The sequence below is a fragment of the Monodelphis domestica genome, chromosome 1 (genome assembly GCF_027887165.1).
Source record: "Monodelphis domestica isolate mMonDom1 chromosome 1, mMonDom1.pri, whole genome shotgun sequence".
NCBI classification, from domain to species: Eukaryota; Metazoa; Chordata; class Mammalia; order Didelphimorphia; family Didelphidae; genus Monodelphis; species Monodelphis domestica.
This window is the reverse complement of record NC_077227.1, coordinates 395,479,008-395,494,090: the sequence shown is the minus strand read 5'-3', so window position 1 is coordinate 395,494,090 and position 15,083 is coordinate 395,479,008. Positions and strand designations below refer to the sequence as shown.

Sequence of the window (15,083 nt, the reverse complement as noted above, 5' to 3'; positions counted from 1 at the left end):
GTTTTGGGTATCCTTATTTTTGCTTCATGATATACTGGCAAGTATATCTTTTCTGGGACTTTTCTAATGCTTATTCAATATGTGGTATTTTGCTAAATTTGCCATTTTATATTTTCAGGAGAAACCCGAATTCATTAAAGTCAAGGGATTGAATAAATATTTCCCATGTTTATCTATGGAAGTCCATCAGCTTCCATGATCTTGAGTTTTGATCTTTTTCTTCAGCATATTTCTAAGCTTGTGAAGATATTGGGAATGGTCTCTTTGGTCCCTAATTCTTCAGAAATTCCCATAGTTTGGTTGATTAATGAATTGTCTTCATTTCCCTGACAGTATAATTGTTCAATCCTTTGCTTCACCCAAGGAGACCACTGAGTGCAAAATAAGATAATTGAATTTATATGCCTTGTTATTACTGCTCTTATTACCATTTTTTAATGATACAGAATTTTTATAGAGCATTTGTAAAGAGTTTTGCTATTTTCAAAATGCATTCTGAGGCATTGCCTCACTTGATCCTCTCCCAAACCCTGTAAGACAGGCAAGGCTGTAATTATTAGCCCCATTTTTCAGATGAGAAAACAGGCTTAGACAGGTGTAGTATCTTGCAGGCCTGGTGTCACATGACTGAATGGCAGATCCTGGAGTAGAACCCAGGCCTTGGGAGTACTTTCAGTAGCCTTTCCTTTTTGCCATTCTGTCATCCTGCCTCTCTTCTTGCTGACATTTTGTACATTTAACATCATAATCCTTAAAGATGAGTACTCTTCATTGATACTCTTTACTATTTGCCTATTTGCTAAACTTTATCCTATCTTCTAGATTGGAACATATTTTCCATTTGATAATTCTCATGAACAGAATTTCTTTTCACATTTGATAACATTTTCTTAAAATATTTCAGGTGCTCTTGACACATAGACTTGTTCCTGTATCTTTGTTTGGAGGAAAACTAAAGAAAAATTAATATCATTGTGACCCCAGTATGGGACACTGCCTGAGGATAACAGTTTTTTTTATATGGGAGGTTATATCCTGTGTCATGAGACCTAAATTTGACTAAACAAGGAGCAGTCTATTCCAGTACTGAATAATGAGGAAGTATATGTGTGACATCCTAACAAAGCTGTCCATGATTGCTTGCAATATAGTCCAAGTACATCTTGGTAGAATTGAATCTATATGTACCTAGCAAGAATACATTGGCATTATCAACCTTTATCCAATTTGGCTCTTTCAGCCAATATTTTTCATTTCCTTTTAACAGACTGATGGAGTTACAAAACGTCTGGCAGAAAGAAATGACTTTGTCCTCTTCTTGTTTACACTGATGACAAATAGGAAGACATTTTTACAAACAGCAACCCTCATTGAAGACATTCTGGGTGTTAAAAAGGTAAGTTTTTGTCTCAAGATTGACCATCTAGCTAGGGTTGATACTTAGACTATAGTTAATGTATTCATTTGTTCATTCAGCAGCCATTTATTAAAGTACATATGATGTGTCACCCACTATATGGAGTGCCAGGCTCACTGGGATCAGAGGTAGCTATGGCATGTTCTCATGAAGCTTGTGCCCAAGCAGGAAAAACTATATCAAACAATAACTAGTCAGCCAAATTCTTAACCCTGTGCAAAGTTGTCTGCTGACAATGAAGAGCAAGCATGCCTGGAGGTTCTCTGATATCCAGGCCTGGGGGATTCCTGGTGTGGGAGCACCCTCCACCAATTCCTCTGTGACTTAACTAATATGCCTTTTTTTTTTTAACCGTCACCTTCTGGCCTACTGCCAACCCTAAGACAGAAGGACATGAGCTGGGCATATGGGAGTTATTTGCCTAGGGTCACACAGCTAGGAAGTGTCTGAGGTCAGATTTGAACCCAGGGCTTCCTGATACCAAGCCTGGTGCTCTACCCATTATACCACTTAGCATCCCCTTAGCTAATGAATCTTAAAGAGTTGTTTGAGCCTTTGAGAGGTAAAGTGATTCAGGTTCATGGGAGCCCAAATTTAGAGCTGAGAAGGACCTTGAAGGCCATCCAGCAAACCAAGGCACAGAGAATTTGAATGACTTAACCTGTATTTACACATTAGTATAGATCTGAAGTGGGGACTTGAACCCTGCTCTTCCTGACTCCAAACCAATGCTCTTATTACTGTCTTTTTTTTTTGAAACCCATACCTTCTGTCTTAGAATCAATACTGTGTATTAGTTCCAAGACAAAAGAATAGTAAGGGCTAGGCAATGGGTGACTTGCCCAGGGTCACACAGCTTGGAAGTGTCTGAGGCCATATTTGAACCCAGGACCTCCCATCACTAGGACTAGCTCTCAATCCACTGAGCCACCCAGCTGCCCCCTATTACTTCCTTTCTTAATAGCAATGGAAGAGACCCATAAAGAGTTATGCTAGTTCAGAAGAAAGAAAGATTATTTTCATCTCTTCCATTGATATATTTTTTGTTTTAATAAATTTCCACATATATTTTCCAAAGTTATATGATCCATATTGTCTTCTTCCCTTTCCTCCTCCCTCCCAAACTGACAAATTCAATCTTGGTTATACATGTATTATCATCCAAAACACTTCCATATTACTCATTTTTGTAAGTGAGTGGTCTTATAAAACCAAAACCCCAAAACATATACCCAAATAAATAAGTGATAAAACATATGTTAAGTCCTTTAGAATTGTCCTGGAACATTATATTGCTATTAGTAGCAGAATCTATCATATTTGATCATTCCACAATATTGTAGCTTCTGTGCATAATGATCTCCTGGTTCTGCTTATTTCAATCTGCATCAGTTCATGTAGGTCTTCCCAACTCTTTCTGAAATCCTGTTCATCATTCCTTACAACACAAGTATTCCATCACCATCATATACCACAATTTGTTCAGTTATTCCTTAATTGAGGGAAATCTCTTTAGTTTCCAATTCTTTGCCACCACAAAAAGAGCAGCTATAGATATTTTTGTACAAATGGGTCCTTTCCCATTTTTTAAAAAAATCTCTTTGGGATACAGACCCAGTAGTGGTATTATTTCTTCCATTCATATTGAGCAGGTAGATGGCAGAGCAGATAGAATTCCAGGCCTGGGGTTGGGAAACCTTGTTTCAAGTCTGACCTCAAAAATTTTCTGTTGTGTGACCTCTATTGCCTCTGTTTCCTTAGCTATAAAATGGGGATGATAACAGCATCTATCTTGCAAGGTTGTGAGATTCAAATGAGATAATATTTGTAAAGTGATCAGGATAGTATCTGGGTCAGAGTAAGCTATATAAATATTAGTTGTTTTTATTTTCCATTTCATGGAAGAGTTAACATTAAAATTAGCTTTCAAAAAATGTGCTGGGTCACAACACTTTATGCACCAACCAAATTGAACCACAAACTATTCCCAATTCAAAATTCTGTCTCCTACCTCTGTGCATTCATATAGGCAGTATGTACTTCATCTAGGATTCATTCACTTCTCATCCCTGCCTTTAAAGGCTCAGTTCAGCTGCCACTCTTTAATATGATTTCCCCCAGAAGAAAGTATTGTCTTTCTCCTTAAATTTCCTTAAAGTATATTATAAAGAATTGGTTCTAGGATTATGGGATCATAGATTTGGATTTGGAAGTCACCTTGTAGATCATTTTGATCAACCCTCTTGATTTTCTAAGTGAGGAACTGAGGCTTTGAGAGGTCGAGTGATCTGCTTAAGGTCTCATAGGAAGGACATAACAGAGGTAGGATGTGGATCCAGGTCCTCTTGATTCTGAATCCATCATGCCTTCTACTGTATCATAACTGCCTCAAAAAAAAAAAATCTGGCTAGAATTATAAAGAGAAAGGATGGGAAGGGAGCCCAAATGGTGTTCTAGGCAGAGGAAGCAATGTGAATAAATGGAGTTAGGCAAGTTCTGAATGTATCCAAAGGATGATAAGTAACAGTCCATTTTGGATAGTTTAGAGTACTTGTAGAAGAGCAGAAAGCAATTGGGGATAAGGCTGGGAAATCAGTTAACCACAATTGCCAGGGACTATGTGAAGTACTTAAGATAAAAAGAAATGCAAACATAGTCCTGCCTTCAGGGAGTCAACATTCTTTTTTTTTTTAACTTTTTAAAAAAAATTTTAATTACATGTAGAAACAACTAACAATTGTCATCTGACATTTTGTGATTCAGATTCTTTCCTTCTCTTCCCTCTCTCCACCCTCCTTGAGGAAGAAGTTTGATCTAGGTCATCCCAGTACTGTCATGCAGTTCATATTTCCATATACCTCATATCTTGAAAGAAGACACATATTACACATAAAGGAAAAAACTCAAGGAAATATAAAGAAAAAATGGAAATGAAATCATACTAACAGTTCCTTCTTTGGCTATGAATAATATTTTTCATCGTTAATCCCATGGGGTTATCTTGGGACCTTATTTTGCTGATAATAGTTTGGTCTGTCACAGTTGATCATCATATAATATTTCCATTATGGTATATACATTGTTGTCCTGGTTCTGCTCACTTCATTTTGCATCAGTTCATATAAGTCTTTCCAGGTTTTTTTGAACTCATTTTATTTGTCATTTCTTATGGCACAATAGTATTCCATTGCAACCATGTATCACAACTTGTTCAGCGATTCCCCAACTGATGGACATCCCCTTAGTTTCCAATTTTTTGTCACTACAAGAAGAACTACTAAAAATATTTTTGTACAAGTAGATCCTTTTCTCCTATCTTTAATCTCTTCAGAATGCAGACCCAATACTGGTATTGCTGGATCAAAGAATATGCACAGTTTTATGGCCCTGTAGGCATTGTTCCAGATTGCTCTCCAGAATGGTTGAATCAGTTCATAGTTTTACTAACAGTATATTGGCATCCCAATTTTCCTTTATCCCCTCCAACTTATATTATTTTCCTTTTTGATCATATTAGCCAAACATTAGGCATGAGGTGATATTTCAGAGTTGTTTTAATTTGCATTTCTCTAATAGTGATCTAGAACATTTTTTAATATGACCTCAGATAGCTTTGATCTCTTTCTCTGAAAACTGCATGTGCCTATCCTTTAATCATTTATTGGTTAGGGAATGACTTGTATTCCTATAAATTAGACTCAGTTCTTTGTATATATGAGGAATGAGGACTTTGTCAGACATACTTGCTAAGGGAGTCAACAGTCTAATAACAGAGACAAACATGAAAATTAGGTGTATATAAACTACATATAAAGTTAATGGAAGGCAGCTTGAGAGGGGAAGGCAATAGAAACTGTGATGATAAAGAGAAGGCACTGGGAAAGTCCTCATGTAGAAGATGAAATTTGAGCTAAGTTTTGAAGGAAGCCAGAGAAGTTAAGAGGCAGCATCGAAAGTAGCAAGAGGACAGGATCTAAACAAAAATTTTAAACATTCATTTTTTAAAATTTTGAATTCTAAATTCTCTTTCTCCCTCTCCTCTCTGCCCTCCTTGAGAAGGCAAGCAATTCAATATACATATGCAGTCATGCAAAACTTTTCCATATTAGCCATGTCACAAAAGAAAACACAAAGCCCAGAACAATAAAAAATTTTTAAAGTATGCTTCAATCTGCATTCAAAAATCCATCAGTCTTTTTTCTGGAGGTAGATAGCATTTTTCATCATAAGTCCTTCAGAATTGACTTGGATCATTGTATTGCTGAATAGCTAAATCATTTACATTTGATCATCCCACAATATTGCCATTACTGTGTACAATGGTCTCCTGGTTCTGCTCATTTCACTTTGCATCAATTTGTGTAACTTTTCTGAACAGCTTTAAGAGAAAAATAGAGAACTTTATATCTGATTGAGGAGATAGTAGGGAATTCATTGGAGTCTGGTCAGTTCTGTGCTTGAAGAAAATCACTTGGGCAGCAGGATAGATTTGTTCAGACCTTCATTGCTTCTTGCCAAGACTGTTGAAATATCTGAACAAAGGTTGTAACTGTGTGAATGTGGAGAAAGTATATGAGAATTGTTGTGAAGACAAAAATAATGAGATTTGGCAGTAGATTCTGTATATGGGATTGGTGAGAGATATGAATTACAAATGAACTCAAGTTGTGTATCTAGGTGACTGGGAGGATTGTGGCATTCTTGACAATAAAAGGAAATTTAGAAGAGGAAAGAATTTGAAGATAAAGGTAATAAGTTCTGATTTGGAGATGTTGAGTTTTAAGATGCCAGAAAGCAATTGATCATGTGGGACTGTAGCTCAGGTATTGGATACATAGATATGCTAATTATCTTCATAGCGATAGCAATTGAATCAGTAGAAGCCAATGTGTTCATCAGATGATAGAGTATCAAAGGAAAAGAGAAATGGATCCGGAATAGAGCTTTAAAGGGAACCCATAGTTAGGTGTGACACCAATTAAGGAAGATCCAAGAAAAGAAACTGAGAAAGAGCAGGAGAATCAGGAGAGAGCAGTATCACAAAAACCCAGAGAGGAGAGAGCAACTAGGAGGAAAAGATTATCAATAGTGTCTCAAATGCCACAGAGGCAAAAAAGGATCAGAATTGGGAAAAGACCAGTTAGAGGAACTTAGTGTAGATAGCCTTCTCAAAGAGTATAGCAGAGAAAGGGAGAAGAGGTATAGGATGATAGCTAGTGGGATTGGTTAGATCAATTAAGGATTTTTTTAAAGATGGCAAGAAACTTGGACATGTTGTAGAAAGTAGGGGAGGAACCAGTAGAGGGTGAGATTGAAGAGTAGAGAGAGCCTAGGAATGATAATGAGAACAGTGTGTGCTGGAAAAAATGAGAGAATAGATCAAAGGTGTGTTTAAATATGTTAGCCTTGAAAAGGGCCACCTCTTCAGCTGTTACAGAAGGTGGGAAGAAAGAGTCAGATGTTGGAATGATTCAAGGTGAGTTGAAGAAGAAGGTGCTCTTGCTGAGTGGACACAGGGCAAGGGAATTCAGGAGTAGAGGACAGTGTAGAGTTATCTTGGTTTATTCAAGGGTCAAGATAGGGAAAGAGGAAGAGTGTAGTAGTCAGTAGGATAATGGCCTGGGAAAGAACTACTGGCTAAAGGGAATGGTGGAAAAGAATGGAATTATGGATCATAAGGCTTCAGGAAATATAAAATAACAAAAGATAAAATAAGTTTTAGAGTTTATGATCATGGAAGTGGTTCACATTTGTGGATGATTGTAAGATCAAAGATATGACTGTCTCTGTAGGGAAAGGTAGACCTGGCATCAGATTATAGAAGACTTTGAATATCATCCTAACAACTTTGGAGATTTGGTATCACTAGAGAGGCTGGCTAATGGAGTGTCTTGCTCTGGATGAGAATCACTGAATGTTGAGCTTTTAATTTTAAGAACACAGTATTTTAAATTCACCTAGGAATGATTGGGAGAAGTTATCCAAACCATAAGAAACTGATTCATAAATCAATGTGCCAGTTTACTGACACAGAGATGCTTTTCTAGTGACATAGATACTTCTTAGAGCAGATTACTTTTTTGGCTTAATCTCATCCATTTTATATTGTTTCTTAGCTTCTGCTTCAGAGGAAACCATGTTCAAACTCATATTTTGTGTGTACCTTTTGATATGGGACCCAGAGCCTCCTGTGCATAAAAATAACATCTTCAGTTATGAGATTTCCTCTGTATTATTGAGGCACACAGAAGGGCCTTCCTAGGGTATATGTGGGTAGGTTGTTATTATTATTTGATGATAAGAGATTTATGTGTTCCCCTTCCCTAGTCCCTTCTATCCTGTTTGCCTGTTTTTCAATCAGGCTCCCATTTTATTTTCCCTGATGAATTCTCCCAAGGCCTTTGTTCTGGTATGACGAAGCACAAATGACCAATTGTCTTGACCCAAGCTTCATGTGAGTGTGCTGTATGGAACTTTGCGGGTGCTTGTGTATATGTACGTGTACATACCCTTTTATAAAGGGCCTCAGGCCAATATATTGTACCCTTAATGAAAGGATTTTATTCTCCTTTAGCAGTTATTTTTTCCCCAACTTATAGAAAGGGAGGAACCAACAAAAGGGGTGGGTCAGTGTCAGGGAGAGGGAGACCTAAAGAGAAGCACCTGTGGTGTTGTCAAAAGCCCTGGACAGGGAATCAAAAGACTTTTATAGTCCATCTCTGTCATTTGCTCATATGTAACTGTATGTAATTTCTCTTTATTTCTTTGCCTTGGTTCTCCATTCACAATATGAGAGGATTGCCCTAAAACCATTCTAGTGCTAATGTTATGTTTTTTTTTCTTTTAAACATTATTTTATTTGGTCATTTTCAAACATTATTCATTAGAAACAAAGATCATTTTCTTTTCCTCACCACCCCCCAACCCTCCCATTGCCGATGCGTGATTCCTCTGGGTATCACATGTGTCCTCGATCCGAACTCATTTCCATGTTATTGGTTTTTGCATTAAGGTGTTCATTTAGAGTCTTTCCTCAATCATATCCCCTCCACCCCTGTAGTCAAGCTGTTGCCTTTTCTCGGTGTTTTTACTCCCACCATTTGTCTTCTGCTTGTGGGTAGTGTTTTTCTCCTAGATCCCTGCAGGTTGTTCAGGGACATTGCATTGACACTAATGGAAATGATTATACCACAGTGTATCAGTCTCTGTGTACAATGTTCTCCTGGCTCTGCTCCTTTCGCTCTGCATCACTTCCTGGAGGTTGTTTCAGTCTCCATGGAATTCCTCCACTTTATTATTCCTTTTTGCACAACAGTATTCTATCACCAACATATACCACAATTTGTTCAGCTATTCCCCAATTGAAGTACATCCCCTCATTTTCCAATTTTTGGACAAAACAAAGAGCGCAGTTATGAATATTTTTGTACAAGTCTTTTTCCTTATTATCTCTTTGGGGTACAAACCCAGCAGTGCTATGGCTGGATCAAAGGGCAGGCAGTCTTTTATCACCCTTTGGGCATAGTTCCAGATTGCCCTCCAGAATGGTTGGATCAATTCACAACTCCACCAGCAATGAATTAATGTCCCAACTTTGCCACATCCCCTCCAACATTCATTTCTTTCCTTTGCTGTCATGTTAGCCAATCTATTAGGTGTGAGGTGATACCTCAGAGTTGTTTTGATTTGCATTTCTCTGATTATCAGAGATTTAGAACACTTTTTCATGTGCTTATTAATAGTTTTGATTTCTTTATCTGAAAACTGCCTATTCATGTCCCTTGCCCATTTATCAATTGGAGAATGGCTTGATTTTTTTTTTAGAGGGGGAAGATTTTTTTTTTTATTAAATGCTGTAACATTGTCCTTCAGGCGGCTGAGGAAGCTTCATATTTTCTTTAGACATCATTAGACGTCAAAGCTCTTGCAGAACCATTTTGGTGCTATATGAATTCTGCCATTTTGCTAGCACTGATATGGCTCTTGGGTCCACCACTCCATTAGAACTATTTACTCCGTTCATATTAATTTTTGTTACAAATCTTACAAATGGGGGGGGGGGGGGGGCTTCTGGATATTTAGGTCCACACTCTATTTTAAGGCTGTATATTCGGTTTTCATAAATTGTTCTTGGAGGTCCAATAATCATTCCTGTCCATCTTGTAAATGTCATATCTTCATCATCTTCAAGACCCCAGCCAACTGTTCCATCTCCAACTCCTTTCTGACCTTCTTCAAGTTCTTCCAACAGGCGGACATTTCTAGGGACTTTTACTCCCGAGCCCATGGTCGCTGCCATCTTGCGTTGCTGCCGCTCAGAGTCTGCCCCTTCTTCTCCGTCCGCCCCTCCCTCTTCCCCTCTAGCTTGATTTTTTGTACAATTGATTTAGCTCTTTATAAATTTGAATAATTAGGCCTTTGTCAGAGGTTTTTGTTATGAAGATTATTTCCCAATTTGTTGCTTCCTTTCTAATTTTGGTTACATTGGTTTTGTCTGTACAAAACCTTTTTAATTTGATGTAATCAAAATTATTTATTTTACATTTTGTGACTCTTTCTATGTCTTGCTTGGTTTTAAAATCTTTCCCTTCCCAAAGGTCTGACATGTATACTATTCTGTGTTCACCTAATTTACTTATAGTTTCCTTGTTTTGTTTTGTTTTTTAAACAAAAAGTACATCAGAGTCCTCTTATGCTCTTTGGCACTTGAACAAGGAGGAAAAAATAATGGTAAAACTTAAGTTTCAGGTGACTGGCTGAGGCACTCACTATTCCTTCATCAACCCTCATCTGTATTGAAAGGTTGCCTTGTTCAGTTAGGTTTTTTCTTGCCTCGAGGAAGCATCTCAATTCTCCTAGATTTTGGAATCCTGTTGTAACAGACTAAGTCTACTAGTAAATAGACTGTGCTAGAATCTACAAGTTTTGCTTTTTTTCCCTTAAAAAAATTAAAACATTCAAAACTGAATTTGAATTTTTTTTCTTACAAATTTACTTTCCAGGGGGCAGCTGGGTAGCTCAGTGGACTGAGAGCTAGCCCTAGAGACGGGAGGTCCTAGGTTCAAATCTGGCCTCAGACACTTCCCAGCTGTGTGACCCTGGGCAAGTCACTTGACCCCCATTGCCTAGCCCTTACCACTCTTCTGCCTTGGAGCCAATACACAGCATTGACTCCAAGACGGAAGGTAAGGGTTTTAAAAAAAAAAAATTTACTTCCCAGTCTTCTCACATTGTACACAATAAGTCAGTAAGTAGCAATCCTCCCTTCATGGCAGTAAGAGACTGACTTTCAGCCTTGCTTGATGTCAGTCTCCCATATCAATAACTACTGCCCTATATCATGTTTTCAGGGATAGCTAAATTTGAATGAGGTATGTAAGTCTTTTTGATAATTATCTTGAAAAATACAACTTTTGTATTTTCTCCTTAAAAAAATTTTTTTTTTGCATTTAATAGGTAACTTAGATTTTCTTCCACATTGATCTTTCTTCTCATCCCTCTATAGCTAATTCTTTTCACCATCTTCACCACATTCTAGAGGCTGAAAATTCAGGGTAGGACTCAGCTGCCAATGATCAAGGATACACAGTGTTCCCCTTACCATTATCTGAGAGTGTTCTCTTTCCTTTCCTCTGCCTTTCTTTCTGTAAGTGGGAAATAAAAATTAAAGTTGAAATGCTGGCTTTTTTTTAAAAAAAACCTTACCTTCTGTCTTGGAATCAATACTGTATATTGGTTCCAAGGCAGAAGAGTGGTAAGGGCTAGGCAATGGGGGTTAAGTGACTTGCCCAGGGTCACCCAGCTAGGATGTGTCTAAGGCCAGATTTGAACCTAGGACCTCCCGTCTCTAGGCCTGACTCTCAAGCCACTGAGCTACCCAGCTGCCCCCTATAATTCTGGCTTTTAAGGCTTGAATGACACAGGGAGGACATTTGGCTTGTGACTCAGTGACATTCTAAATATTGTAAGCTCCAGAGAGAGGCTTTGTTTGAAAGTTGCTGTCACACAGTGCAGAATTTTATTTTTATGTGTTTTAGTTTTCTTACCTTCTCAATGGGAGGAAGAAAAGGTAGATCTTTGTTAGAAAAAATTTTAAATTAATTTTTATTAGGTTTTTTTTAAAAATAATATTACTGGCAAAGATATTTTTGATTGGGTGTGTGCTATGGTCAAGAGCTGCTGAATACCAGTAGCTGTCAACAGGTTTCTTTCCTTAAAAGTAGAAGTAAGACTGCTTTGTTAGTACTTCCCTTTTCTTATCTTACACTTATTTCCCTGTTAGAATTTCTCCTCCCTAGTGGATCAGTTTGGCAGGAAGGAGGAGAGTATTCCTTACCACAAAAAAAATTTACTCTATAAATTAAGAGTATATTGGATAAGGGGAGGAGTAAGGTGCCTTAGTGGATAGAGAGCCAGGTCTACAGACTAGAGGTCCTGGTTTCAAATTTGACCTCAGAGACTTCTTAGCTATGTGACCCTAGGGAAGTCACTTTACTCCCACTGCCTAGCCCTTACTGCTCTTCTGCTAAAAAATCAGTACATAATATTATGACATAATATTGATTCTAAGACAGAAGGTAAAGGGTAAAAAATAAAACAAAACAGTATATGGGGCAGCTTAGTGGATAAAGAGCCAGGCCTAAAAATGGGAGATCCTTTGTTCAAATCCGGGTTCAGATACTTCCTAGTTGTGTGACTGTAGGTGAGTCATTTAACCCTAGTTGTCTAGCTCTTACTCCTCTCCTGCCTTGAAACCAATACTTAGTATTGATTCTAAGACCTCTTGTATTAAAGAGTTTAAACAAAATACATATATATGGAAATTTTTTCTTTTGTGTTTTCTACAGGAGATGATCCGGTTAGAGGACATTCCCAACCTTGCTACTTTAGTCTCCAGTTTCGATCAGCAGCAGCTGGCTAATTTCTGCAGAATCCTGGCTGTCACAATATCAGAGCTTGATACTGGAAGTGATGACAAACATACACTTCTTGCCAAAAATGCCCATCAGAAGAAAAACCTTGGTCCTACCTGTGCTGAAATCAACCAAGGTAAGGGGCCTGACTCTCAGAACATTTCTAAAGTTTCAGAAGAGGATTTCATATTCCTCTTTTGAGATATCTTTATTGAAGGCCTGCCTTATTCAGTAAAGCTTGTTCTCCCCTCCAGGAGGTATCTTACTTCTCCCAGAGTTTGGAGGGAGTTCCCTATTGCAACAAGTTATACTAGTAGGTACCTTGTGCTAGAACCTATACTTTTTATTCTATTTACCTTTAAAAAAAATTGAAACTTTAAAAAGGCAATTTGAATTTTTTTCTCTAACAATTTTCCTTTGTATCCCACAACTAAGTGCCATGTAAGTTTTCATCATGTGATCATCATTTAAAGAATAACAGAGATATGGAAGAGAATTAAGTTTATCACTATGACACATACTTCCATTCCGAAGTTCTGTCTTAGTTCATTCAATTCAAACATTTATTAAGCACTAACTACGTTCAAGAGACTGTTTGGTGCTGGCCATAAAAATCTACAAATGAAATAATCTTTCTTCCCAAGGAGCTTACATTCTGTTTGGGGTATAAAACATGTAGAGAGAATATGGGATATGCAGGGAGGACTAGCAGCAGCTCTGGTATGAGGGCTTGTGAAGTCCTCTTAACTAAACTGAGTTAAGGATTGAAACAAGATAAGGATTTTAAAAGGCAGAGTTGAGGAGGACATATATTCCTGGTTTGTGGGGAGGTGGGGTAAGACTGGCAGGGTTGGCATGTACCAACTCATGGATGAAGGGAATGGAATAGTCTGGAAATAGTCAATCTCTTTTGGCTAAATTATAGATACAGGGTATAGGGAAGGAGATGGGGGAGATAAAACTGGAAAGGTTGGTTGGGTCTAAACTGCAAATGGCCTTAAATGCCAGGCCAAAAGCTCAGATCTTATTCTAGAAGCAAAGGAGTTTTTTGAGTTTTTGAGAGGGAGACCAAGATATTGAGAACTATACTTTAATAAACTGAGTTGAGGATCTTTCCAAGAAGTATGGAAATAGGGAGACCGGGTAGGAAGCTGTTCTGGTTTATGAGAGAAGGGATGAGTTGTTGTAAGAGAGTGGAATTGATAAATACAAAAGATATTGTGGAAGTAGAATCCATAGGATTTGTTAATTGGACGTTGCATATGTGGGGATAAGGAATAATAAAGTTTAGGATAATAGAGCTATTTCAAGCTTAGATGATTGGGAAAATGAGATTTTTCTCTTAGAAATAGACATATTTGGATGCAGGGTTGGGTAGGGATTTTGGTGAATTCCATCTTGGCTATGTTGAATTTGAGGTACCAATCAGACACCTATATGGATAGACATATCCATAGCAGCAGATGTTTGAAAATATGGAACTAGTGTTCAGGATACATAAGTATACAAATATGTTTGAAATCACATAAATATGTATACATGTATTATGTATATTTATACCTACATGCATTTTAGAGTCATCTGCATTCAATTATCAATCCATGGGAACTATTGAAATCACCGAATGAAAGAGGATATATAGAGGAAGTATTAAGACAGAACATTGGGGATAAATAAGGAGGCAGATTCTAACTCATGTTAGATTGTAAACTCTTTGAAGGCAGAGACTGTCTTTTGCCTCTTGTATCCCAGTCCTTCACACCATGCCTCCACACATAGTAGATACTTAATAAATGTTGATTAACTGATTAACTGATTAATTTGATTCTGTTTGGAGGTGTTATTAGGAAAAACAAAAAAAAAGTGATTATAGATGAAAATTTCAGAATAGAAGAAGGAAAATTTTGGTTAGGGATGAGGTGTAAGGTTTGACACTGAGTGTGGCCCAGATGGGACATGTGGGCTGTGGAGTTTGATGAACAGGGAGGCCAGGATGTTTGACGGAATATCATACGAATGGAGTTTTTTGCATTAAACATTTTTTTAAAATTTCCAGTTCCAAATTCCCTCCAAAGTTTTTCTGCCATTCATTGAGAAGGCAAGTGATATGATATCAGTAATACATGAAAAATGATACAAAACACATTTCCATACTAGCCATGTTGCCCCCCAAAAGCAAGAAAAATAAAGTAAAAAAATTATATTTCATTTTGCACTCAGAGTTCATCAGTTCTCTTTCCAGAGGTAGATAGCATTTCTAACCCTAAATTTAGTCCTCCAGAATTGTCTTGGATCATTAAATTGATTAGAGTAGCTAAGTCTTTCACAGACATCATGTGAATATTCAAATCTCTGAAAATGAGATTGGGATGGAGAAGGAAGGTTGATACTGGTGCTGAAATCCTTGAAAAAGAATGAGTGGCTTGAGAGCCAGTAGATGGCAGCATCTCGGATCTTGATTGGATAATATAAGTGGAGGGAAAGAACTTCCAAGAAAGGATCTGAAGTGCTTCTTGTCTTCTTGTTGCTTGATTGTTAACTTAATGACTTGCTTTGTTAACTCTTATTTAACTTTTTGGTAAAGTATTTTCTCTTTTCTAGGGCCAAGTTTTGGTATTAGAGTTATTTATCATCTGGTTGAAATTTTTTGTTCTTTCTGTTTACAGTCCTGTCATGCATATTGCTTTCCTCGGTTGCTTCATTCTCCATCGATTTATATATAGCTTTCTGTGTTTTTCTGAATTCTTCACATT

At 37.5% G+C, this 15,083-nt stretch overlaps 2 protein-coding genes across 3 annotated transcripts in view; one reads left to right on the top strand and one right to left on the bottom strand.

The window, feature by feature from the left end:
- TRPC4AP (transient receptor potential cation channel subfamily C member 4 associated protein) overlaps positions 1-15,083 on the top strand; it is a 92,998-nt gene that overhangs the window by 29,796 nt on the left and 48,119 nt on the right. For both annotated transcript variants that reach the window (XM_001381407.4, XM_056822077.1), the window contains exons 6-7: positions 1,268-1,396; positions 12,265-12,466. In XM_001381407.4, coding sequence (XP_001381444.4) covers positions 1,268-1,396; positions 12,265-12,466 — 331 coding nt within the window. The remainder of the gene's footprint in view (positions 1-1,267; positions 1,397-12,264; positions 12,467-15,083) is intronic.
- Positions 9,257-9,728, bottom strand: LOC130458247 (ubiquitin-conjugating enzyme E2 variant 1-like). Its single transcript, XM_056822097.1, has one exon. The coding sequence runs from the start codon at positions 9,714-9,716 to the stop codon at positions 9,333-9,335; it is 384 nt and encodes a 127-aa protein (XP_056678075.1). The 5' UTR covers positions 9,717-9,728; the 3' UTR covers positions 9,257-9,332.